Source organism: Balaenoptera musculus, chromosome 9 (assembly GCF_009873245.2).
Source record: "Balaenoptera musculus isolate JJ_BM4_2016_0621 chromosome 9, mBalMus1.pri.v3, whole genome shotgun sequence".
In the NCBI taxonomy this organism is placed as follows: Eukaryota; Metazoa; Chordata; class Mammalia; order Artiodactyla; family Balaenopteridae; genus Balaenoptera; species Balaenoptera musculus.
The window spans coordinates 107,298,220-107,323,848 of record NC_045793.1 but is presented as its reverse complement, the minus strand read 5'-3'; the positions used below and the strand labels follow the sequence as shown (position 1 = coordinate 107,323,848).

Genomic DNA, 25,629 nt, shown 5'->3' with positions numbered 1-25,629 from the left:
GGAGGGGCCCCGGGAGGGGAGGAGGGGCTGGCGGGCCGGGGTGGACCCCCGGGCGGCCGTACTCCACTCGCTCGCCGGTAGCTCTCGGCACGCGTCGGGCGCAGCCCCTGGCGGTCCCTGCGCGGGAAGCGTCTGCTGCCAGCGCCCTGTTTTTGGGAAGCACCGACCTGCCGGTGAGGCGACTCGGGCTCGCGGACGCGGGGCCATCTGCGGGGAGGCTGTGCGCGGAGGGCGCGCGGGGAGGGGGCGCGGGGAGGATGTGCGCGGAGGGCGCGCGGGGAGGGGGCGTGGGGAGGATGTGCCGGGAGGGCGCGCGGGGAGATGTGCGGGGAGGATGTGACGGGAGGGCGCGCGGGGAGGATGTGCCGGGAGGGGGTGCGAGAGGGTGTGCGGGGAGGGGGCGCGGGGAGGGTGTGACGGGAGGGGGTGCGGGGAGGGGGCGCGGGGAGGGTGTGCCGGGAGGGCGCCGTCCGGATGCTAGGTCCACCTGGAGGAGGCGATTCGCGCGTGGCGGAGCTGGACAGCTCTTCCTCAGTCCAAATTGAGCGGTAAGGGAATCGGGAGCACTTGGAACGTCCCCTTCTCGTGGGGGGAGAGGGGAAATTACGTTTTGGAGAATGATCGTTACCGGACTTGCAGAGTTCAAATGGACTCAGGTGTGCTCCTTGAGCCAACAGAGAACAAAGTGTCACAGCGTAAAATATTGGCGTCGAGGTGTCCGGCAGGTCAAAAGAGAAACTTCAGTCACAGAGTATCTGACACAAATATGATTTGCACCGGGGAGCGGGTCCCTCTGCCGCTCTTGTACGCAGCAGGCTGTTCTTAAGACTGGCACCTGGGGCAGCCTCGCCGGCTCCGGGGTCGGGGCGTGACCCGGGGACTCAAGGTCACCGGCCCGCAGCTTCCCTGTCCCCACCGCCCCACCTCCAGGACTGGCGGTCTTTGGCCCTCCTCGCCAGAGGTCGGCCCTGCCCTGGGCGGCTCCCCGCCGATGGTGAATTGCAGAGCAACCCCGTCTGAAATCCAGGTTAGAAAGGGGCCATTTCCTGGAAGGCCTGCGAGGCCGGCTCCTGGCGTGGCGACCCTGCGCTCTGCACTCCCCTCGGCTGTTTTCCGCCCTTCCGTCCGCCTCTCTGCCACCTTGCCCTGACTAGCCTGGCCTCACTTTGGCCCATCTTTCCCCACTTCTGTTTTCCGGGTCAAAGAGACCTTTGGTTCTATTCGTTGGCTGTGACCTTGGCTTTTAAAAGACTTGCTATTTCCCTGAATAGAAAGACTGTCTCCATCTGGGTTTCCCACCCTGCCAACCCCTCCCATCCTGTCTGCTTTCACTCTGCCAGGCTCTCAGCACTGCGCTCCATTCTCCCACTTCTCAGCCAGTCTTCCATGACTTTTTTCCCTTTTCAGAGGCCAAACTGACCTTCTAGTTGTCTCTCTACTAGACTCCTCAATTCAGCCAGGTTTATCAGGCATGAATTATATTCTTTTCTAGGACTTTCAGCCCTGGTGGGCACTGAAGTAACACTTTAGTTGAAACAGACAAAGTAATTTTTCTTTACATTGGCTTTTGTCCAAGTGGACTTTTTCATTAATCATAAAATTAATACAAACTCATTGTTAAAAAAAAAAGGAACCAAAACTAACATATAGCAAAAAGTGAAACTTCCAGCTTTTCCCACTTCTTAAAGGTAAACCCTGAACATTTCTTTCCCTTCCTCCCTGTCCCCTTCTCTCTCTCCCTTTCTCCCATATACACACACACATTCGCTTTTGAAATACGTTCATTAAAAAAAAAATGTTATAAACGTTTACACACTTAGCTATATGCCAAAGTAACCCACCTATCTGAATTTGGTTTAGTGGGTTAAAACTAGAATAAAACAGAACAACAACAAAAACAAAACAAGAAAAACAAAACCAACTGGAGGGCGTTTTGATTTTGCAAAGGTAGTGTTGCTGAGACAATCTTAAGTAAGGAAGGGGTGGGGTCAAACCAGAAAATGTCATGTCCCATGGGAGTAGAACGGGCAACGGAGAAATTGTAACGGGCGCAGACAGGCCCATATTAAGAGCTAGAGTGCGAACTTCGGAACCCTCTGTGTTCCCTTCAATGGTGGTTGGGAGGAAGATGAGCGATGGCCTCCTGTGTCTCAGGTGGAAACAAAGAGTAGTTCTCAGTAATTAATGATTTTAAAAAGAACAAATAGTTCAGGAACAACCAACTGTTCTCAGGCAAGAGAAGTCACCATAGCAAAGACAAGAAATCAGTCATAAAGACTCCCAGTTCTGTTTCAAAGGTAAAGATCGGCCTGAAGCACATTCTTGAGCTGTTTTGCAGGATCCAAACCCCTTTAAGCACCCAACCACCAGATTAACTGGTGCCCAAGGGATGGTGATGCTGACCTTTGGGACCCACGTGATTTACTCAATCAGGTGCCTGGATTTTGTCAACCTAGAGTGATCTTTGCCTCTTTTTAACGCTAAAATCTCTGCCCCAAGGGTGGGATTGCCGCCATGTTTGCACATGCACTGTGTGTTGGAGCATGTTGTCCACTGGGCAAGGGCGTCCAGAGCTCCCGCCTACACGGAAGGTCACATGTGCCCTTTCATAAGTACGCATGTGCCCTTGGCTTAAAGCGTCCCCATCCTGCTGCTGGGGAGACGGTGCTTGGATGGCTAGCTCCCTGTCTCCTTACTTGTTACCAGCAGTAAACGCTCCTGCTTTAATCAGAAGCACCTGGTGTGTTCATTGGCTCAGCGCCCCAGGCAGTGGGACCATAGGGTCCCCTAACAGTCGAGGAGCCTGAGACCCCAGAGCCAGGATCGGAGTTCTCTGGGAGGTGGCACCTCCGGGCCGGAATCTAGTGAAACCCTCCTGTTTAGAGAACATGGGGTCCTGGAAGGTGAGAGGAGACACCTTTAGGACACCGGCGGCCCTTGGGACAGTGTTAGAAGCAATGTTTTCTAAGACAGGCTCCAGGTCAGCATTGTCCTCAGGAGCAGGATCTCACGCCACCGGTCGGCCAGGCTGTGGGAAAGCCATCAGTTATTCTGGAAGCCCTGTTTCTGGACCAGGGCTCACCTGGGACCCTGCTGCCCCCTGAAAGACAGAGTGGAAAGTCCATGCTTCTCTAGTACTGGACTCGGCCCCAGGCCCCTAGTTCCTACCGGCCCTGTATCCCCCAGGATTTCTGCCTCGGGTGATGGCTGCAGGCACCTTGTGCACGAACCCAGTGCCTCTGACGAAACGTCCAACCTCACCCCTTTCTTGGTACATCACACTGTGGCCTTCCTTCCCTGTCCTCCCACTTGACACAGGCATCCCTGGCAGCCTCACCCTGATACCACCTTCCAGCCCTTTGGAGTCGCCTCCTGGATGCGGAAGGTGCCACACCTTCCTGTTCTGATTGCATCTCTGCTCACGCTGTGTGCCCCTCAAATCCAACTGCAGGGAGGAAAAACTTCTATTCTCTTAGATTCATTTCTTGGGGGACTTCAAATTAAAAAGACAAAAGACAGATTAGCAAGAGAAAAGAGATTTTTATTTACGTGTGTATGGGAGAGTTCAGAGAAAAATGTGATTTCAGGAGGTAGTTAGAATTTGGGGCTTATATACCATCTTAAAAGGGGGTGGGGAGAGTCAGAGAGGCACTTCTGGGAGAGAAAATGACAGAAGGGGGTGGGACCAAAAGGGCACTTAGGGAAACACAGAGGACTTCGGAGAGACAAATGGCCTCTTAGAAAAAGAGATGAGATATAAGATAGGACAATATCTGTTTGGGTTTTTTTCAGAGAAAAGAGTTTTTTCCTAGGAGGGGTCGTGACATGTTTGGAAGTCTCTAGGTTCAGGCAGGTACGGGCTTTCGGGAACTCAAAGTCTTCAGCTCAGAACAGTTGTTATGTGACAGTGGCTTATTCTGGAGCCCTTTGTGTGGATCCAATATACAAACCTCTGACTGTCATTCCCTGCTTCCAAGTTTTCCGAGTCCCCCGGTCGCCCCCAGGACGGTGTCATGTTGTCGGTGGCGACACGTGGCTGTCTGGGCACCTGGCCCCTAACCAGTGCCCGAATCCCATCTCCCCATGCTGGGCTGGCTGAGCTGTTTCTTCTGCACCCTCCACACATCTCGTGGGCTTTCACGTCTCCTTGTTGTAAATACCGTCAGTCCTGTCCTCTCTCTGCCGCATCTTTTCCTGGCTATTCCTAGTCAGGGACCACTAAGAAACAACCCATTCCTCACGCTGAGCTAGATAGACCTCCGGGCGCTGTTTGCACCTTTCCGTGGCTCTCCCTCAGCCGACCTGCATTGGAGCTCATGGTCACTCATGTTTGCTGCAGTGGACTCCAGCTTCTCAGAGTCCTGGGTCTTTCTCATCTCTCTTCAGATCACACACACCACAGCGGGTGCGGATTCTAACCTGAATAGGTGCACCCTGAGGAGCCGGGACAGCTGCCTGTTGGTGATTTTACACATTGGATGACTGATGTGTGCAATGCTTAGCACTTTCTGCTATCTTACACATAATACTTAAATAGAAAGGCATTAAGTTACTAAAAAGGTGAACTAAAGGTACCAGGCAAGTGCCCGAATCCCCCTGGTGTTGCAGCTCCATCCACAGCTGCAGGGGCTGAGGCGGGGCAGACCAACCACATTGAGTCTTTCCTGGTTGGACAGCGCTGCGGCGCTAATTCAATGATGGGGTTTGGCAAGCTGGATTTTCTCGGCCACGGACGAAATGAAGTGGCTGCGCCACAGGTTTCGACCTGGGATGACGTCCAGGCTGGAAGTCCGCTGTATGATGTCAAGCGTGTGTCCTTAGGAAATGCACATACATATTATCTGTTGGAGGAAACAGGTCCAGGCGCATGATAACATGAATTCAGTACAGCAATTGAAAAAGCGGTTGTCAGAAACATTCCCTAAATTCTCTGAATGAGCTCACCTATGAATGACCTCTCCTAGTTACACTGCAGTGCTGGACAGTGCCCGCCCCGGGCCTCTGCGTGCAGAGCAGACGGTGGGGCATCCCCCCACGAGTGTTTGTCCAGGCCTTAAGTTGTGACCCGGAGTTGAACAGACTGCAGTGGACCCTGGGGAACTCCTGCTCTCCGTGTTAAACCCCAGTGGACCAAACTTTGGCCTCGTTGGTAAAGGGACTGCAGCATCCCCTGGGCCTGTTTCCTGATTCCTTTGACGGTTGGAAAAAATAGTGCAGCTTGTTGACTGAAAAAAAAATGCACAACCTAAAATTTGGGAAGTATGTTTTATGCAGTGGCCTTACTGAGGACTAGCCCAGCATACAGCCTCGCAGAGAGCTCTGAGGGACTGCTCCCAAGAGGTAAGGGGGGAGCCAGGATATAGAGAGGGTTTTGCTGAAAAACAAACAAACATGTAATTAAAAGATTACTACTAATCAGAAAAGCAGGCATCTCAATGATTTCAGTGCTTTTCTGTGTATAGGAAGATGCAAGAGTCTGGGCTCATGGAAATCATTCCTTTGATGTGCATCTTCACTACCTAGGGCCAGTGTCCTGCTTTTCTCCATCCTGAGTCCCCTCGGGGTGCACCATGGGGGGGTTGCTGCAGTGGCTGATGGAGGTAGCATTCCCCGTTTACAGGAATGACTGGTGTCATTTGTTTGCCTACAAGTTTATGCATTTTTTTTTAACTTGAAAATTTCTTCTGAAATTCCACCATCGCCCTGTGCCCCTGCATGCGTGGTTATCACTCTATTCTTAATCATCACCGGGGTCTCCTTTCACAGCAGTGGGGCCCGCTCCCCTCGCTGGTGGCCTCTGGAATAAGGGGGAGTCTGGGTGAGCAACCAGCCTGCCGGTGAGAGTGGAGTGGCTCTTGGGCTCCCGCTTCTGCTCTAACTGGTCTCAGGGGAAGTAAATTGAGAGGTTCACCTCCTCCCCACCTTTGACCTTTTTCAGTGGGCAGGGGGGTGGTGGCCGTATCATTGATCCTCCACACCCAGGTCTTTCTGAGAGTGAAATGTGGCTCTGGCGATTATACCGGGACTCCCAGGCCAACCTGCCTGTGTGCTCACTCCACCTATAAGTGTGTTGAGATATTTAGTGGGGAAATTTCCAATTAGAACATAGCAAAAGAAGTCTGCGATTTTGTGTGCATAGAGTTGGTTCAGTAAAGCCTTGCTGCCCGCAGGATCAGGCCCAGGCCCAAGGAGGAGTTGCTTTGGGGGTGGGGGGGAGGGCGGGGTCACAGCCTGGAGGGGAGCACTCACCCGGCACTGAGAGTACAAGGGAAAGCAGACCCCGAGCAGACTCGGGAAGGAGCCCAGGTCTGGGGCAGCAGAGGGCAAGGCCGAGGCAGGGAAAACGGGTTCTCTGGTTCAGGGGCAGGAGAAGCCACCCAGCCTAGAGAGTAACACTTTCTCTGCAAGACCAGACAGGATGTCTTCTCTGTGGCTGAGTTTCCTTTCCTGGAAAATAGGGGTTGGGGACCTTCTGGGGTGCACTGTGCATCTCTGATTCAGCTGCTGCCCTGTGGGAAGGCGCCTCTAACTCTTCCTCTTTCTGAGCTCCCCACCCCCTACCCCCAGAGGAAGAGCCAGCAGCCTGGAGGGGACGGATTGCAGGAGGAGGTGACCCCAAGCCCTACTTCATCTCTCAGTGGACAAGGGAGAGCTGATAATGGGGCTGTGGGCTGACTTCCCCGGAAGGCACGTCTGCACTTACTGCAGACATTGAGGTGGATCCCAGAGGGACAGCGGCTGCTGATTGAAGGGTGGAGGTGCCGGGGGTTGCATTTCCTGGAAGCCAGACTTCTTCAGAAGCTGGGCTGTCTGCATCAGTCTGTCTGATGGATGCTGTAAAGGCAAATTATGACCTAAGATTCTGATCACCAAGTACAATTCTACTTTGTTTTCCCCACACCGCCAAGCAATTCTCCACACCAGCTCCTACACCAGGGGGTCCTACAATCCAACTCAATTCTGGCCCTGTCTACCTGGGGACAGTGTCAGACCCCAAAGGCTAGGGGCTCAGTCCCATAAGAGTGCTCGCCTTCCCCGCCCACCGACCCCATCACAAGTCCAGGTTATCACCTGTGCTTCTGACCCACTGGCTATAGAGAGGAGGTTCCCATAACCCCCCTCCTTGGGTTCAATCAATTTGCAATTGACTCACGGCTGACATTTCCTCAGAATTGTCCTATAAATGCTAAGGGAGGATGAAGGCTAGGTGAAGAGAGACAAGGCAGCACTCCAGGAAAATCTGTGCTCCAGACCTAACTATGACAATATTCTTTGGTTTTCAGAATTTGCCAAAAATGGTCAGTATTTAACTGTGTAACAGTGACCATCAATCCTTTTTTCCAAAAAGAGGGCTTTGGGTTTTAGCTTTGTGGGGCTGGTTTTCTGGTAAGTGGCTGGTGAGGTAGCAGGTTGAGAACGTGGCCTGGGGATGGTGGAGCTGGCTCCACTGTAGACCACTCACCGAGTTCACCCAGCAGGTGCTTGGGCTCAGCTCTGCAGGGACTGGTGTCGGGTCAGTGCTCTGGTGGCTGAGCCCCAGTAAGAACTGCGGTTGTGTCTCATGGTTTTCCCTTCCTCTGGTTCTGGAGTTGGGGCCAGGGCAGGGGTTGATCCCTACCTGTCCCAGGTCTTTCCCTTCCCTTCATGGCAGGCCCTCAAGAGCTGGTGCCTTTGCCGGGCCCCTCTCTGCCCCCTGAGCTGTCCTTGAGGCCTGCTGGAGGAAAGTTAAAATTCTAGAAGTGTGAGGCACCCAGGTGTGGTCTGTTAGGTCAAGGCAGTCTTGGCTGAGGGACCAGGAAGTGAAGAAGGGTTTTCTACCAGAGTAGGAGATGCCAACCCAGGCTTGCTTTGGGCACATTTCCACCAGCTCCTCTCTGAAATTAGCAACCCTCCAGGTCTTATATATGTACGTGTATGTGATGTAAATGTGTCGAGTTCCTCTTGATGGCACTGACCTTCCACAGGTTAGCATGGCCTTGCTGACGGTCCGAGTGACCTTGGTTCCTATTGGGGGGATCCACTAGTGTTCAACTAATTAAATGAGGAGCCCATTGGACTGAGGTGGCTCTAATGCCGAGGCAGCCTGTGTCAGCAAACTGAAATCTAAGCTGTAAATGCCTCCAGGCTACAAAATCAAAATGCTATGAACAACCAATCACACAGGCCCCCTGGGCCTCATGCTGCAGCCGTCAGTCACGTCCTTGCTTTGCTTCCACCTTCTCTCCGTCTGCCGCTCCCCTGCTCCCTTGTCGACCAATGACTCCAATCGAAGTGCGCTCAGATAAGCTCCTAAAATGTTGACTATTACTTCTAACAGACTCTGTGCTGTTTTCTCCTAGGGTCCTGCCTCAGCTGAGAGATGGCCTCCCCAGGGGCTGAAACAAAGAAACCTGGAAATCACAAGTAAGGCTCTGACCTGCATGCTGCTGGGCTCCGGCTCGCTGTGATGACTTTGAGCCACACAGTTTTCTAAGAGCTGACACACGTGGACACCTTGGTTCTCGTGTCAGAGCCTGAAGCCTGGAGGACTGACCACTCAGTGGGCATACAGCTGAGCTGGCTGAAGACCCCTGGCACCTGGTGCCAGGGCCGCCGCTCGTAGCCTTGGGATGTTTGTTTCCCAAGGACGTCTGGGCACTTGCTCGGTGCCCAGACCTGTGTCCAGTGGGGTTTCTTTACATCTGGACACTCTTCTGAGTCACAGTCCCTGCTTCTTTCCCAGCTCTCTCTTGGTTCTGACCTTTCAATACTTTCCTTATTTCTTTGCAGTTTTTCATTATTCCACTATGTGATTCACATGGCCACTCTTTTATGTATATTTGTGCATTGCTGGTGTTGATGAAAAAATTACTCAGTAGTTGATCTAAGAAAGAAAGGAAAAATTTTATTTGAGCCAATCTGAGGATTATAACCTCAGGAGACAGTTTTTCAGAAAGCTCTGAGCATTGCTTCACCCATAAGAGGTCAAAGCATGGTTATATACGTTTTTGAGACAAAGGGTAATAATACCAAATGATGTGTTACTGACAGTTTACACAGTCCAGATCTACATGTACAGAGTAGTGGGCATGGGTCATTATGGCCCCTCATAAGATTAAGAAGGAAGGTTATCTCTTAAGGAGTTGTGACCCCTGATGAGATTGAAAAGGAATGCTGTCTCCTAAGGAGGTCTGGCTAGTACAGATGCACAACCCACACTAAAGGGAAGGGAGGAGATCCAAATGGGCAAAGGAAATGCTATGTTTAAATTTTTCTTGTTTTAAAATTTAAAATATGAACTTTTTTGTCAATTTCCCCCTTCTGATCATTAATCTTTTGATAGAAAGCCTTGGGTGATCAAATATTTGGTCCTTTGATGCTAGGGTGGTTGCTTACCTGCCCTGGGTCCATCGTGTCCCTTGATGTCCAGACCTAATAGCCTGCTCGTTTCTTTCCTTTTAAGGGGTTGTATTAGTAGGATGTCTGGCAAGGACTGTCAATTCCAAGTTGTCCAGTAGAATTTATGCCAATTTACCTTGCATGTACCTTGTGCATGTTCATTAATTTATAGTGAGCAATAGATGTGATCAAAATTGACAGTAAAATTAATGTCATTAGTAAGCGTTTAAGTGAAGATCCTCCTAAACCAAACCATTTTCCTAGTATTTTTACTAAATTTGGAAGATGATCATTCAGAAAAGAAATTTGATTCTTCATATGTCATAAGATGAGTTAACAAATATCTCGGCCAAATGGTCATACCACTGGTAAACTGATAGAAACCCAGAGTCCTCATATTAAAGGCAGATTGGCAGGGGTTGTTTTCAAGGATACCTGCAGGTGAACTTAAGCCCAAGGGAAAGCAACTATGCATCTTCCTAACCAACCCAGGGAAAGCCAAGGCCATAAACTTTTCCATAGGTCTACTGAGTCCTGTTAAGAGCTACCCAATATTTAACATCTAGTGAAAAGGAGTATTTATGGCCAAGTTCAGAACAGGTGTCATTAAATTGGCCAGGTAGGATGGTCTCACTTAGTGATATTGGTGGTAATGTTAGCTTGCATGGTGCTGATAGTTTTGGTCTTAGTGGAAGTCTAAGAAGGCCTGATATGGTCCCTTCCAAGGTGGCTGTAAAGAGTCCTTTATCTGATATCTTTTCCCGTATGCATAATCCCCTGGTTGCAGGTCATGGCACGTGGGATCTTCATCTGAAGATAGATGACTGAGATAAGTTTCAGAAACAAACTCTACAGTAATGTAACATAGGAAACAAGGAATCATCTGAGAAGTGAGTCTGAGGCAGTAAATACAGACCTCAGTTAACAATTATCAGGTAATTAACTTTATTACCTGATAAAGCTGCTGGGAACCTCAGAGTTCCCAATTTCTGGAGAGATCAGGTAGAAAGAAAAGATAAATGTCTCAATTCCACTTACAAGGGAGTAATTTACCCAAATTGCTGTAAGTCATAATTAGCTTGAGGGGAAGAGTTTCCTTATATCTGGAAAACAGATTAAAAAACCACCAACCAGGGAATTAATTCCCTGGCGGTCCAGTGGTTAAAACTCTGCGCTTTCACTTCAGGGGGCACAGGTTCAATCCCTTATTGGGGAACTAAGATCCTACAAGCTGCACAGCGTGGCAAAAAAAGCCAAAAATCAAAACAAAACCCAAAAAACAAAACCACCAACCAGGGATTGAACCCAGATCCCTGCAGTGAAAGCACCTCGTCCTAACCACTGGACCACCAGGGAATTCCCATAAAGTCCTTTCTATGAATCTTTTTGAAGATGAAGCAGTCTATAAATGACAAAAGACTTAAAAAAGCAAGGTTAAAAATCTGATTACAATGCAATTGTCAAAGAAACTTGGTTATTGCTGTGACATACAACATTTTAAGACAAGAACTAGAATTATGACTATAAACATTTACCAGGACATACCAGATTCTTAGGAGCTCCATATAATTTCTAGAGTATGTATATTAATAATACTTACCCATACAATGTAACCTAAGAAGGTTTATCACCACTCATTTGACAATGCTTCCCATGTAATTTAACATACCAAATAAGCCTAATTAGTTTAATATTCCTCTCTCTGAGGTGCTTCAGGGGTCCTCTCTGAAGAACCCCCAAGTTAGCTAGAGGTCAAAAGAACTTCAGGGAGAATTTGATATTTGGGAGTTTGTCAAAATATCAATAAAGGTTTAAAACACTTGGTCAAATAGGATATAGGTCACTGTGGAACAATACTTAATTCACTTAACCAAAGTGACAATAAAATATTTCACAAGCAAACACAGCTCACTTAAAAGGCTCACTAAAAGGCAAAGAAACTTACACAATCCATTACCAAAAGCTACTCAATATTCCAAGAAAACTTTACTCTCTCAACAGAGAGAGAAAATGAAACTCCAGTCTTGCATCAGCTACTCTTAATAACAAATGTATTTAATTCAATTCAATGCAATCCCAGCCTCACCACACACAGAACTCTTTTCTCAGGGTTCCCTTTTCCACACACCTTCCATAATGTTCTGTCTTTTGTCACTTACTTTATTGATTATGCAGAAAAAATCCAGCTCTAGGACAGAATTAATTTCTTTCCCTTGAACAAAATGATTTCCATTCCTCATACCTTCTTTGGCTGAAAACATGCCTCCTACTTTCCTTGCATACTGAAATGTTTCCCTTATTATTTTAGTGGCTTTAGTTACATATATATTATAATTCTTAACCTTAAAACCTAGTATCCAGCAGAAACTAACAAGTAGGCAATTACGAACTTTTACGTTAGCATCCCAAACATTAGCATGCCACACGTTAGCAAACTTATACATACTATTTACCATTTCTAGAAAATATATCGTTTTTTTTTCCTAACAGAAAATGTCTTAGTGTGGCACCAAATATATTTTTATTAATAGTCCTAAATATCTTTAGTTTCTCTGTAAAAGGAAGCCTATGTTCAGTAATTAATGTTTCAGTATCTTATTTGGAAATAAATTCTGGATAGAATCATTTAACTTAATCTAACTTAATCTAACAAAACTTAATCTAACAAAATTTAATCACTTAACTTAATCTAACAAAACTCTAAAGTTTCAAGTTATCTAAATCTGGAGAGACTATTTTTAAGCAGACATTCCTAAAACATAGTTATTCCTTTAGAGTTTACACCAAAACTCTCATCATTTCCATTTAATTCACTTAAAAGTTTAGCATACCAAGTCATTTTTCTTGCTGACAAATTTTGTAACAGGAATAATAAGATCTTATGTGATTTCTAGTGAACCTGGGTACAGTAAGAGTATTATACTTAATGTTGGTGACTGTAAAGACATGTCTGTATTAATTAAACCATTTGCTTTCATTAAAATTAATTTTAATGAAATTAAAATCAATCTTAGCTCACACGATTCTGAAATTCATTCGAGATAGTTTCTTTTATATTTCTAGGTATGTATATAAGTAGCAGCCAACTTCCTTTAAGCCAATTAAATAGAACTCTTAAACAAATTAATTTTGGCAATACTACACATCGACAATACAGTTAGACACATACAGACACACAGACAGAGACCCCATAGTTCCCAAAGTTCCGCAATTTCAGCCCTGAGTCAGGAACAATAATAGAAATCCCTTCAGTTACAAAAGAAGTTGGATTCAGATTGGGTTTCTGGCAGATGCAACAGTGTTGCCTGTCTAGAGGGCCAAACCCTTTTTACTAATATTTATGAAGAAGAATTGCAAAGAGATAATCGTTCCCGGAGGTGATCAGGTAGAATATTTGCATCTCAAAGGCATAGAAGGAGAAAGGCAAGTTCCTCCTAGGAGGACTTTGTTCCCTTAAGGCCAGGATTTTTTTTTTCTTCCTCAATACCTACAAGCCTCTGAAGATAAACAGGGGAGGATTTTGGAGTGGTGAAAGGATTGGTAAACTTTGAGATGTTTCTAAAGGCACCCCTCAGGTCCTGTAAAGACTAGATTTGTAAAACAAGGGCAGCTGTTTTTAATTCCTCAAAGAATTGGGTGGCCTTCTCAGTGTATCAAAGGACTGACATGTCCATTCTTTTATGTTGGAATGTTTGACTTTCCCTCACTTAGCTTAGGGGAGAACACCCCACCCCCACACACACAAAAAAAATCCTATCAAGCTCTGAGTATCAGCTCTGGTCAGTTTAGTCAGACCACAGACCAGTGGCTTCCCATCTTGGTAATCCGTTCACAAAAAATTTGAGGATCCTCCCTGGCTTTAAGAAATTCTTTAACTATGGCCCTCAGTTCCAACTTTTTGAGACAAAGGGCTGTATGTTAAATGATGTGTTGCTGACAGTGTACACGATCCAGATCTACAGGTACAAAGTGAGTAGTGGGTCCTGGGTCGTCATGGCCCCTCACAAGATGAAGAAGGAAGGTTATCTCCCAAGGAGGTCTGGTTAATGCAGATGCACAATATACAGTAAAGTGGGGGGGAGGCGGAAACAGGCAGAGAAAAATTTTATATTTAAAATGTTCTCCTGTTGCCCTAAAATACAAAATTTTTTCATCACTGGAAAAGCAAGAATTTTATGTCTTAATCCCAATTCCTACATGGACTTGAAATCCACTACTTTTCCCAGTTTCCTCCCCACCCACCTCTGCTGGGGTTCCCTGGGACACCCCATCCTGGGCGGTGGCCTCTCCTGGTTCTGGTGGCCTCTCGCCTTGATGACATCCAGGGCTGTATGCTGCCCTCTAGGAACCCAGCTTAGGGCTCCTTGGTTCTCTTCTGGGAGGTTCCTCAGGAACTGCTCTGGAGACTCGCACGTGTGGGTCACCTAATTCCACACGGACACCTGTCCCCCCCTTTCCTTCCCCATGGGTTCTGAGGTCCATTTTCAAGTTTTGGAGCTGCCCTGAGAATAGTACTTGTAGAGAGAATTTTTAATTGAACTAGTAGGATCCCTGGTGCTTCCTTTTTATTTTTAATAAATTTATTTTTGGCTGTGTTGGGTCTTTGTTGCTGCGCATGAGCTTTCTCTAGTTGCAGCGAGCGGGGGCTACTCTTTGTTGCGGTGCACATGCTTCTCATTGCGGTGGCTTCTCTTGTTGCAGAGCATGGGCTCTAGGTGCGTGGGCTTCAGTAGCTGTGGCTCACAGGCTCTAGAGTGCAGGCTCAGTAGTTGTGGCGCATGGGCTTAGTTGCTCTGCAGCATGTGGGATCTTCCCGGACCAGGGCTCGAACCCATGTCCCCTGCACTGGCAGGAGGATTCTCAACCACTGCACCACCAGGGAATCCCTCCCTGGTTGCTTTCAATCATTGACAAGCAAACACGCCCTGTCCCCACTTTCCGAGCCCCCCCGGCCGCTCCCCCCCCCCCCCGCCGCCTTCCCGGGTTGAGGATCCTGGAGGCTGGCTGAGCGGGTGGTTGAAATGAAGGCTGGAGAAGGGAGGCCTGGCGTCAGGTGCCCTGGACGTGGCTCCACTGAGCAGTGACCCCTCCCCGTTGGCTAGTCATTATCTTCCCCTCCCTCCATCGTTTTATGGTCAATACCAGCTTGTATGTTCCACCCTCCAGAGGCCAGCGTGTCCTGTGAGGACTCCTGAAGTCCAGCTCATGAGCACAGCCTCTTATTAAAGGTGTGACCCTGAGCCTTTACGACAGGGACTGGTAGAACCTAGCTTCTGTGGCAGTTGTGATGTCGAATGACTTACACGCACCACCACTAATGACATGGTTTCCACCGCAGTTGAATGTCTTCCATCCTGCTGATCTCTGCATCCCTTCTGCCTGGCACAGGGCCTGAGGCGTGCTTGTGTGACATTCAGCCGAGGGCCCCCCTCCTCCCTGCCCCAGAGCCCCTTCCTCGTTCTCTGCCAGTCCCTTGAGCATGCGGCGCAAGATGTCTGGGCCAGTTTGTCGAACGGTCAGTCGTGTTTTCCCTTCCCTGCTGATAAACTCCTGGAATCAGAAGCCGAGTTTCATTCATTTTGCATCTCACCCATTTCTTTTACAGAGTAGGTACTCAATGAATATTTGTTAAATGAATAAAGTGACAGAATAAAGCAAGATAAAGTCACTTGACATCGTGTGTAGACTAGAAAAATAGTTTTCCAAGTAATATGTCTTTGACTTGTTATTTTAAAATCCTTTAAAAAGTGGAGTTTAATCTATAAAAAATTGAATCACTATGTTATAGACCTAAAACTAATACAATACTGTAAGTTAACTATACCTCAGTAACAAAAATACTTGTTCTGTTCACTGTTACGTGTCCAATTTACATATTTTAAAACCCTTGTTGGTCTTCACAGTTACACCCTATTTCCTTCTCCTCCTCTTCCTGGAATGAAAGAGGAAAGAAACGTTTTCTATTTTGAAATATAACACAAAGTTGTTTTTTCACATTCTGTTTTGTCAGTTCCGATGCTCGGCCGTTAGCCCTTCTGTTTGTACTCTGTGTTTGTAACATCCTGAAGGAGAACAAGAACCGTAATTACAGTAAAATATTTGTCTTTAAAGGAGCTTCAGATGCTCTGGCTGTGTTATGACTTCAGAATTTCAGCTTGGCCTGGAGATGAAGAAGGCATTCTGGGAAAGCTCGGGGTTTGTCCCAACTGGATTTGGTCCCTTGGAAAGAGACCTCCCTGCCCCAGGAGAGTAAGCCTGGTCAGGACTGGTCTGGGTCCAGTGCAGACTCTGGCTTGGGCGGGTTGCTTGCCCCTCCTGAGGGAGACTCTCACGTCCCTGCCCCAGTGCCAATAGCACAGTCTGCTGGTGGTCCTGCTGCCAGTTTAGTGATGGGCTCAGGGTGTTGGCCAGTCCACCAGCACCCTCCCCTTTAGAAAAAGATCCCGTCTCTCTTCAATATTTTGTTCGCATCTTTTCTACATCAGCCTTTTGAGACTGTTCGGCTGTGAGTTAACTTGGATGCCATTCTAGGGAAATCGGAGGGAAACGTGAGAAGCACGAAGGAAGGAAGCGAGGAGATGCAGGAGAGAGAGAAGCAGGTGCCCTCGGTCTGGAGCCTGGGCATCTACGGTCGATGACCGATGGACTCCAGAGAGAACAGGGACCAGAGACAGTGGAGGAAGACGTGCGGGCGGCCCGGGTCAGTCACGTCATGGTGTTTACAAATCACAGGCTGCTGAGAACTTCTCTTCCTGTATGGTTTTTTTTCTCACAGAGTTAGATTGAGAAGGAAATGTGATCCGTGGGTTCTGGGCGGGAAGTGTGACTCTGAAGGAAGAAACAGAAAGTCCTGATTGCTGGGGACCCATGGCTGCTTCCCTCTGTGCCACTGGCATCTGGCAGCACGCCTGTGAGTGGGGTCAGGAAGGCACAGCTGTGGAAGGAGGCGTGTCTAAGGCTGGAGTTACAATCTAGACCTGGGCATCATATTTGTAAATAAAGTTTTGTTAGAACACATCCACACTCATTTGCATGTTGTCTGTGGCCACTTTCATGGGCCAACAGCAGGGCTGAGAAGTGGCAACAGAGCCCCTATGAACTGCAAGGAAAAATTATTTACTATCTGGCCTTTTATGGGAAATGTTTGCTGACCCCTATTGCAGGCCAGGAGTGTGCTGTCCAAGAGAAATATAATGTGAGCCACACAAAGTTTCTAGCAACCGCACTGAGAAAAACCAAAATGAAAAGATGTCCTGTCTCATTACTCCCTTTGGACATTGTACCAGCGAAGTGCTGGCTAGTGAAACAAGACAAGGAAATGAAAATGAAAGGCCTCAGGTTGGAAAGGCTATCTCTGGATGGGAGAATTAGAGGCGATTTTTTTCTTCTCATCCATCCACATTTCCTGTGATAAATGTATTATTTTTAACTTGAAGCCAAGTTTATATGTTGAATGAACCTGGGTTGGGTAGCAACTGCCTACATGCTTTATATGGGATGATTTGGTGTTTTGATCTTTGTACTTTTTTTTTTTTTTTGGTGGAGCCATTCGGCTTGTGGGATCTTAGTTCCACGACCAGGGATTGAACCCGTGCCCTTGGCAGTGAGAACGTGGAATCCTAACCACTGGACCGCCAGGGAATTCCCTTGATCTTTGTGCTTTTTGGTGCTCTTCTGAGTTCTTCCTGATCATCCTCCAAAGGAGCCCTGGGTGTGACGAGCGGGTGAGGGGAAGGAGAGGGGGAGGAACGGAGACAGGGTGGGAACCTCTGCAGGCTGGGCTCGGCCTGCCCTCCGTGGCCCATACACCTCGCTGGCACAGGGTGCCGCTGTGGTCCTGCCGGCCCCTGGATGCTGGTTCTCTAAACTGCCTCCTTTCCTGTTTTGGGACAGCGACTTTGTACAGCTTTGCAATCCCCACGTGGCTGCAATGAAAGAAGACGTCCTCTACCATTTCAGCCTTAGCACCGGCACGCATGACTTCCCGACTATGTTTGGAGATGTGAAGGTAAAAGCAGGGTTTTTGATTCTGGGCATTTGCCCCAAGATTACCCCCCTTTCAGGTGACACAGGTAGACTGCACCACACAGGGCTGAGGTGACAGAGGACGGGCTCTTGAAGTTATATGTTTATCGGATTTTTGCAAATTGTTACCTTTCAAGAATATGAACTATTGAGTGAAAAAAAACTGTCACGAAGACTGCCGCATTGGTTCCTATAATTGAAACAATGTAAAATAAATTTCCTAATGCTTCTCTGAGAGACTAGAAAGGAGCAGACACTAATCCTTTTCTAGGGGAGCGAGGGATACCCAGGAGGAGCAGTCGCATGTGTCTGCTGTCTGTCATTTAAGATGCACATCCATCTGTTTAGCTAGTTCGGTCCTGACTTATCCTCGCAGAGGACTTTTAAAGTGTCTGATCCCCGTGTGGAAAAGTGGGCTAACGTTTAGAATTCAAAACTGAAACAAGCCATTGACCCTAGGTCCGGGGCTGCCTCATGCGATCGTAAAGTCATAACCAGGTTACGTCCTGCCAGCCACCCAGATCTTTTGCGCTGTTCGTTTCAAACCGAGGGACAACTTTCCATGTGTTGTTGTTTTTTTTGTTTTTAAATTTTTATTGGAGTCTAGTCGATTTACAGTGTTGCATTAATTTCAGGTGTACAGCAAAGCGAATGAGTTATACATATACATATATCCACTCTTTTTTAGATTCTTTTCCCATATAGGTCATTATGGAGTATTGAGTAGAGTTCCTTGTGCTATACAGTAGGCCCTTGGTAGTTATCTGTTTTATATACAGTAGTGTGTATATGTCAATCCCAATCTGTCAATTTATCCCTTCCCTTCCTTTCCATGTGTTCTTAATTCATTCAATTTTCATTCTTTCCTTAAGTTTAACCTGTAATTCTTTCTAGGCTACAGAATTTTCCTTTTTATGTTAAGAGACTAGTAACTATTTGATCACTGAGTCCTTAAGACGGGCTTATTTACCTGTTTCTCTTTGGACGCTTTCACGTACGGCACTTTGCAGATGAAGGTCCTACTTCTCCGAGAGCCCCCTGCTCACCGCATGGCTGCGACTCCCCGAGCCCCCACTGGCCCCCGGCTCTTCCCACAGGTTGGCCATTTGGGCCTCTGCTGGCCGGCGACACAGCGCTTAGAAGCCCATGTTACAGATGGGCTGTGGGGCCCTGGTTGCACACTGAGGGGCCCGCAGCATCTTATTCCAAACGCAGGCTCTCTCCAGTGCAGTGGGCTGCTGTGCACACGATGCACGGAGCCTGGGCAGGCATGGAACCTGGGCTTTCCTGCCCGGAGAGGGCGAGGGTGTGGTTGTCCTGCCTTGTGTGGAGCTGATTGCTCTGCACTGTTGGGGCCTCTTGCACTGAGCTGTGAGTCCGTGAACCAGTGCTTCGTAAACTCGAGGGAGCGTCAGAATCACCGGGGGGCTCCTTAGCACACACATTACTGGCTCCCCGGATGCAGGGGGGCCAAGGAAGGGACCTGCATTTCTAGAAAGTTCCAGGAGATGCTGCCGCCGCTAGCGGGGGGCACTTTGAGGACCCCTGCTGTACAGATGGGGTGCAGTGCCTGTGCTGATGGGGGTTCTGTTCTCTGTCTGCAGTTTGTGTGTGTTGGGGGAAGCCCTTCCCGGATGAAAGCCTTCAGCAAGTACGTGGCCGTGGAGCTGGGCCTTGACCACCCAGGTGCAGACTATCCCAACATCTGTGAGGGCACCGACCGCTACGCCATATATAAAGTGGGCCCGGTGCTGTTGGTCAGCGTGAGTACCTGCCCTCGTGGTGGGCTCAGCCCTTGTCTCTGCAGGCCCCATCCCCGCCCTGCACACAGCCTGACAGAGGAAACAGGAGTCGAGGGGAGCCTGGGGATGGGCTGCAGAGGTGGTGGAGCCCGTCTCCAGCAGAGACAGATACACACGTACAAACACACGCGCACACCCACCCAGCTGTGCGCACACGGTGAGCACCCAGGTTGGAGAGCCAGGAGGGCGGTGCTCTGCCTGGACCAGGGCCACAAGGAGAGCCGGGCACCAGGTGGCCCCCTCGCCGGCCGCCTGTGTCACTTCACACACGTGCGATTCAGCAATGGGTGAACACAGAAACCTCTGGTGTTCTCGTTTTCCAGTCTTGGTTCCCTTTGCAGAGGAGAACATTTTTAGAGGAAGTGCTGCCCTACAGTAAGGCTGCCCCTGAGGCTGGGACGGGGGCCCACCCCTCTGGGCAGCTGAGACGTCTGGTGGCACCAACCACCCGGAACACACCCAAGAGCCAAGACGTATTCAGGTCCAGATAATCCACGGAAGCACTTCCCACGAGCAAGACTGCAGGACTAACACGTTCTCCAAAGAGTCCTTGGCCGCAGGGGCAGCTCCTGGCAGACGTGGCACCGGGAGGGCCTCTGAAGAAGGGCGGTTTTGGGGATGCGGAGGCGGAGGAAATGGCACAGGCAGAACCGCGGAGGTGGAGCCACCAGCCAGTTACAGAGTTTGGCTGCGGCAGAGCGTGTGGAGAAAAGGGAAATCGTGCGCGGGGCTTCCCACGCCAGCAGCTGTCTGTTACCTAGCAACAGCAGCCCTCTGGTCCTCAGCTGCCATCTGTTCCACGGGTGGTGTGGGTCAAAGGGGTCATCCATTCGACAGCATCGTGCAAACCTTTACACTTCCCCAAGTGTTCATGGTTTTTAAATGTACGTTAGGAAGTTCATCTTCTTCACCACCAGTTAGCAATGTACCACAGAACACACAGAGGTGCTACCAGAGCGTGACGCTGGCATTTCTCCCTGGCTCTAGCACGGGATGGGCATCCCCTCCATCGCCATCATGCTGCACGAGCTCATCAAGCTGCTGTACCACGCCCGGTGCTCTGGCGTCACCCTCATCCGCATCGGCACCTCTGGCGGGATAGGTTAGTGTGCAGAGCGCCACAGGGACCCGGGTGGGCAGTGTGGGGACCCAGAGCTCCTCCCTGGGCCGTGCTCAAGGAGAGCTCAGCAGCAGCAGGCGTTTTGTTATTTTTTTTCTGGTCCAGCTACTTCTCCCAACCCACACCCCAGAAATAGGCACAAAAAGGCACCAGGCCACGTGCACCCGAAAACCTGTGCTTTTGGAGTTATACAACGTGTGCCTTCTTGTTTGCTTGATTCTCTTTTTATTCTTGCTAATCCCTCTTTTCTCTGCCTTTCTCCTTCACTTTGCTCACTCCTCCTCTCTATTCCTGCAAGGATGTGAAGCACCTTATGAGAAAACCTACAGGAAAGTCAAAAGGGGAAGAGAGAGATGCAATACAAAATTAAGATAAGTGTCCTTAAGTTGCCTAAAAGCCCCCAGTTCGCAACATAATTTTTTTAACATCGCAAAGCCAACAAAGAAAGAAGAGGATGCAATGAGAAAGTAAAACGCTAAAAATCATGTTGAGTTTTCAGCCAAAGTCTTTGAGGCAAACTTGTTTTACTCTGATGTCCCAACTCTGGGCCGGTTTTTCTTTTTTTTTTATTTAAATTTTTTTTTTTTAATTAATTTATTTATTTACTTATGGCTGTGTTGGGTCTTCGTTTTCTGTGCGAGGGCTTTCTCCAGTTGTGGCAAGTGGGGGCCACTCTTCATCGCGGTGCGCGGGCCTCTCACCATAGCAGCCTCTCTTGTTGCAGAGCACAGGCTCCAGACGCGCAGGCTCAGTAATTATGGCCCACGGGCCCAGTTGCTCCGCGGCATGTGGGATCTTCCCAGACCAGGGCTCGAACCCGTGTCCCCTGCATTGGCAGGCAGATTCTCAACCACTGCGCCACCAGGGAAGCCCTGGGCCGGTTTTTCTGCTGAAAACTGGGTTCTAGTAATTCTCGCTCCTGCCGAGGAGCTGGGAGCTGCTGGAAGGAGGTCTGCTGTCATCGGCCTGGCCTCTGTGCATTTGTTTCTGACTGCCTAGGCCTGACCTCCCCTGCATTTATGGTAATTTGAAAATTTAGGTATTCTCGCTGTGAAAGAGGATTGCTGTAGGCCCTAAATATTCTCAATACGTTATCTCATTTTTCTTTTCACTATATAGACAGATTGATGGATAACATCCGTGTTTGCAGATTGTAATTCAAAGTTGAAAGGAGTTGTTCTCGGGAAAACACTCCAATGACCGCGAGCTCCCAGGCTGTGCACACTTAGTCTGTGATGCCATCGACCCAATGGACTCCCGGCTGTGCCCATCGCACCAGCGTCGGCGAGGAGCTCCCAGCAAATCCTTCCTGAGTTCTTGCTTTGGAGGGATTTTAAAATCAATAATCAGAGAGAGAATTCTGGAGGGATTAGGGTGGAGTTGGAGTCTCCCAAAATTGACCCATAAAAATGGAGAGATCAACTAGAGAGCCAGACCCCAAACCCCTGACAACAAAGTGTGATATGGTGTCCCCACAAACCCCAAAATAGGAACAGTGGGTGGCTGGCATGGGCCGCCACTCGGGAGGGAGCACCGGGTGACTCCAGGGTTTCTGTCAGATGTGAGAATTCTGAAATGGCCAACAGGCATCCCGGAAAAGGGCAGGGCCTGTGTGAGGAAGAGCAGCTGACACTGGGAGTGGGTCTGCACCCTCCAATTTGAGGTCTGAAGTGGCTTGAAAATTCTAGGCCCCATGAATTCACGAAAGCCACCATCTGAGCTTTCTTCCAAGTCCACGCTTGGTGTGGGGAGACACCTGAGGAGAGTCTACGTTGACCAGAACAGGGACAAAGCAGCAAGGGAGAGAAAGTCCAGATGAACATTCAGGGGGCAAGCAGAGCCAGAGCTTGGCAATTGGCCACGTTTTTTATTTTTTAAACTAAATTAGAGACACAATTTATACTTTATTATTATTTTTTAAATTTATTTTTGGTTATGTTAGGTCTTCATTTCTGCGTGTGGGCTTTCTCTAGTTGCAGTGAGCGGGGGCTACTCTTCCTTGTGGTGCGCAGGCTTCTCATTGTGATGGCTTCTCTTGTGGAGCACGGGCTCTAGGCAGGCGGGCTCAGTAGTTGTGGCTCACGGTCTCTAGAACGCAGGCTCAGTAGTTGTGGCGCACGGGCTTAGTTGCTCCGCGGCATGTGGGATCCTCCTGGACCAGGGCTCGAACCCATGTCCCCTGCACTGGCAGGCGGATTCTTAACCACTGCACCACCAGGGAAGCCCCTGGCCACCTTTTCAAATGTTTCATGAAAGCGGCCGACGTGGGGCTCTGGGACAGATCTCCTGGCTTCTTCTTCCTCCCTAACTGTTTAGGAAAACCAATATCACATTAAAGTAAGTAGTAGTGTAGTAGTAGGAAAGGCTCCTGGTCAAATCCCAAGCAAAGTTATTATAAGATCAAAGAGCAAGCAGCAGAGTAACGTCTGTACAATCTTGGAAACGCCCAGGGAGGCACAGGAAGCAGGACCTCCGGTGGGTCAGTCCTGGAGGGAAGCCAGGGCATCAGGAGCTGGTGACGGCAGGAGCCGGGTTTGAGGTGCCCCAGTGTTCCTTACTCAAAACCTGAAATAATAAAAAGGTACAAAACAGGGACCAGCTGAACACATACTGGTAAAGAGAGCCCCAGACAGTTCCAGCAGCGACTGAAAGAGGCTGATCTGCGGGAATGGGCCGCTCGTCAATTTCACTTTCTTCTTTGCACTTTTCTGTATTTTCTGCAGCGTCTACGCATTCATTACTTTACCTTCAGGAAAAAAAAAATCTGGTGCTGAAAAGAGATCCTTACCTATTTCTTTTTAGGGCATGACTGACCCTTAAGTGTTATAGTGCGTGGACGGGGCCCTTCCGTCCCTGACCGCCCCTTGCAGCCGGGACACCCGCTTCTTCCTGCAGGTCTGGAGCCCGGCTCCGTGGTCATCACCCGGCAGGTGATGGACGCCTGCTTCAAGCAGGAGTTTGAGCAAATTGTCCTCGGGAAGCGGGTGGTCCGGAACACGCATCTGGACGAGCGGCTGGTGCAGGAGCTGGTGCGGTGCTCCACGGACCTGGGCGATTTCCCCACGGTCGTGGGCAACACCATGTGCACCCTGGACTTCTACGAAGGTGAGGGGCGCGCTGGTCTCCCGCCCGGGATTCCGCATCGCTGCGGGCGTACGTCTCAGCACCGATTCCCTTGCGGGCCAGTGGGTCGAGGACAGGCGGGGCCCGTTGGGCTGGACAGCATCTCTGTCGGGGGGGCGGGGCGGGCATGCAGTAGGCGCTTACTGCGTGCCCGGGGGGGTGGGGGAATGGGAGGTGGGCGCTCCCAGGCTAGCGTCGGCTCTCCACGTTCCCAGGGCAAGGCCGCCTGGATGGGGCGCTCTGCTCCTACTCGGAGAAGGACAAGCAGGAGTACCTGCGGGCGGCCTACGAGGCCGGCATCCGCAACATCGAGATGGAGTCGTCCGTCTTCGCCGCCATATGCAATGCCTGCGGCCTCCGAGGTGGGGTCCCTAGGCCGCAGCTCCCCCTACTCCCCACCCCCCCCCCACGTCCTCCCGGGCCCCGCCCATCGCCAGCCTTGGCCTTGCATCCGCCCTGCCCCCAAGGCGTGTTTCTGGACCCCTGTGCTCGGACCGCCTTGGATTGTCACGTGATCCAAGGCAGGGTCCTCAGTGTCTCTGCAGGGATTCACGTGCCACTGAGAGACCAGAAAGATGAGAAAGTCCCCCCTTCGGCTCTGGGCAGGCTTTGCTGCCGACTCTACAATGAATCTGGCCTTCAAAGCTCTTTGGATTTCTGAATTGGGGCTAATCCACCGCAATTCCTGGCCTCACCCTTCGAAGTCCAGCTCTGCCTTCCAGAATTCCTGCCTCGCAGCTGTCACGTCACCTTGCCTTTCAAGACAGTGCAGGGCCCCCGAGCTGGTCCTGGGGTTTGCTTGGGAATCTCTGGGAACAAAGGCAGGCAAGGATAAGGACAGAACAGGATAGTGTGGCCCCGTCAGCTTTTTCGTGTTCTCTATCAGAAGCCACTGTCGGCCCCTTCCCTTGAGGCCTGGACACTGGTCTCTGTGAGCTAAGCTAGAATCCCGTTCTTTGCCCTGACCTGGCGTTTGCTTTTTGCAGCGGCCGTGGTGTGCGTCACGCTCCTCAACCGCCTGGAAGGTGACCAGATCAGCAGCCCCCATGAGGTGCTGGCCGAGTACCAGAAGCGGCCCCAGCGGCTGGTGGCCCACTTCATCAAGAAGTGCCTCGCGGCAGCCTGAGGTCCCCAAGTCTCCAGACATGAGCGTTGGTGTTTGCAGCAAATAAAATCATTGCCACAATCTCCTTCTGTATGACTTCCTGCATCCTTTGTAGAAGAGTCTAGGGAACTGATTGTGTTTCAGAGGCAAAGAATCCTGCATTAACTACGCAGGAGTTTTTGTTTTTTATAGCTTCATGGGAGAATTTCTACCACATTAGCCTGATTTGGGTTTTCTTTAAGAATGTTCCTCTGAGTATTTGAAATATTTCTAGGGAGGTTTTTCAGACTTGTAAATTCTGATAGTTGTCAGATTTCACTCACTAAGAGAGAAGGCACGTCTGCCCTGGCCTGACACCTCCCCTGCATCTGTGCCCCCGTGTCCTCTCCCTCCATCCTGGCCAGAGAGAACTGGGGCCGGAACTGAGGACCGGGACAGCTGGAGAGCTGGTTCAGGTCTGAGAGACGGTGCGGCTGCGCTGGTGTGGCGTGCTCTGTGCACACGCGTGCGCACGTGCACACACAACACACATGGGCCCGCAAAGAACACGCCCCTGTGCAAACGCACATACAAAACACACATGGGCCCACACAGTACACGCCCCCGTGCAAACATGCACACACAACACACGTTCCCACACACGCGCAGGCCCCGTGCACACGTGGGTGCGCAGACAGACATTCACTAAGTAGGAAAGGAACGGCACTCAGTTGCCTTGACCTCCCGGGGGAAGGAGAGCTTTGGCACAAATCCCACCCTCGGGGCCAGCCTGGGAGCCCCGCCGAGGGTGGGGCGCGTCTGCTCGTTTTAGGGTCTCCTCCAGAGAGAATGGTTTAAAAAGAAAAGTTTTTAAAGGTAACGTATGGCTGTCCTAGAGTAGATATCAGTGAAATGTGCGCTGCGGAAATGCACCGATCCTGCGGCGAGGGCACCTCGGTCTCGGTGTGAGAGGGAGGGAGCAGACTGTGCCTCGGGAGGCTCCCCAGGTGCACGTGGCTCAGGAGAGGCCACGTGGCTCAGGAGAGGCGGGACCTGCAGCCTGAGGAGGCATCTCACATCCTGTCACGTGGCTCAGG

General features: G+C 49.9%; 1 protein-coding gene across 2 annotated transcripts; it reads left to right on the top strand.

Annotated features, from left to right (window-relative positions):
* Positions 1-85: 85 nt before the first annotated feature.
* Positions 86-24,634, top strand: UPP1 (uridine phosphorylase 1). 2 transcript variants are annotated; one of them, XM_036863701.1, is made up of 8 exons: positions 86-173; positions 8,340-8,403; positions 17,272-17,386; positions 19,008-19,166; positions 20,193-20,307; positions 23,221-23,430; positions 23,664-23,810; positions 24,435-24,634. In XM_036863701.1, the coding sequence occupies exons 2-8, from the start codon at positions 8,360-8,362 to the stop codon at positions 24,572-24,574; spliced, it is 930 nt and encodes a 309-aa protein (XP_036719596.1). In that variant the 5' UTR covers positions 86-173; positions 8,340-8,359; the 3' UTR covers positions 24,575-24,634. The 2 variants fall into 2 exon arrangements, with proteins under 2 accessions (XP_036719596.1, XP_036719597.1); XM_036863702.1 differs by lacking the exons at positions 86-173; positions 8,340-8,403 and adding an exon at positions 16,983-17,102 and having other exon boundaries at positions 24,435-24,605.
* The last annotated feature ends 995 nt before the right edge of the window (positions 24,635-25,629 follow it).

Excerpts from the sequence above, each read along its gene's own strand:
- UPP1 (XM_036863701.1), top strand. The coding sequence starts at position 8,360 with ATGGCCTCCCCAGGGGCTGAAACAAAGAAACCTGGAAATCACAA. Across the intron at positions 17,387-19,007 it reads CTATGTTTGGAGATGTGAAG|TTTGTGTGTGTTGGGGGAAG; the intron begins GTAAAAGCAGGG and ends CTCTGTCTGCAG. Across the intron at positions 19,167-20,192 it reads GCCCGGTGCTGTTGGTCAGC|CACGGGATGGGCATCCCCTC; the intron begins GTGAGTACCTGC and ends CCCTGGCTCTAG.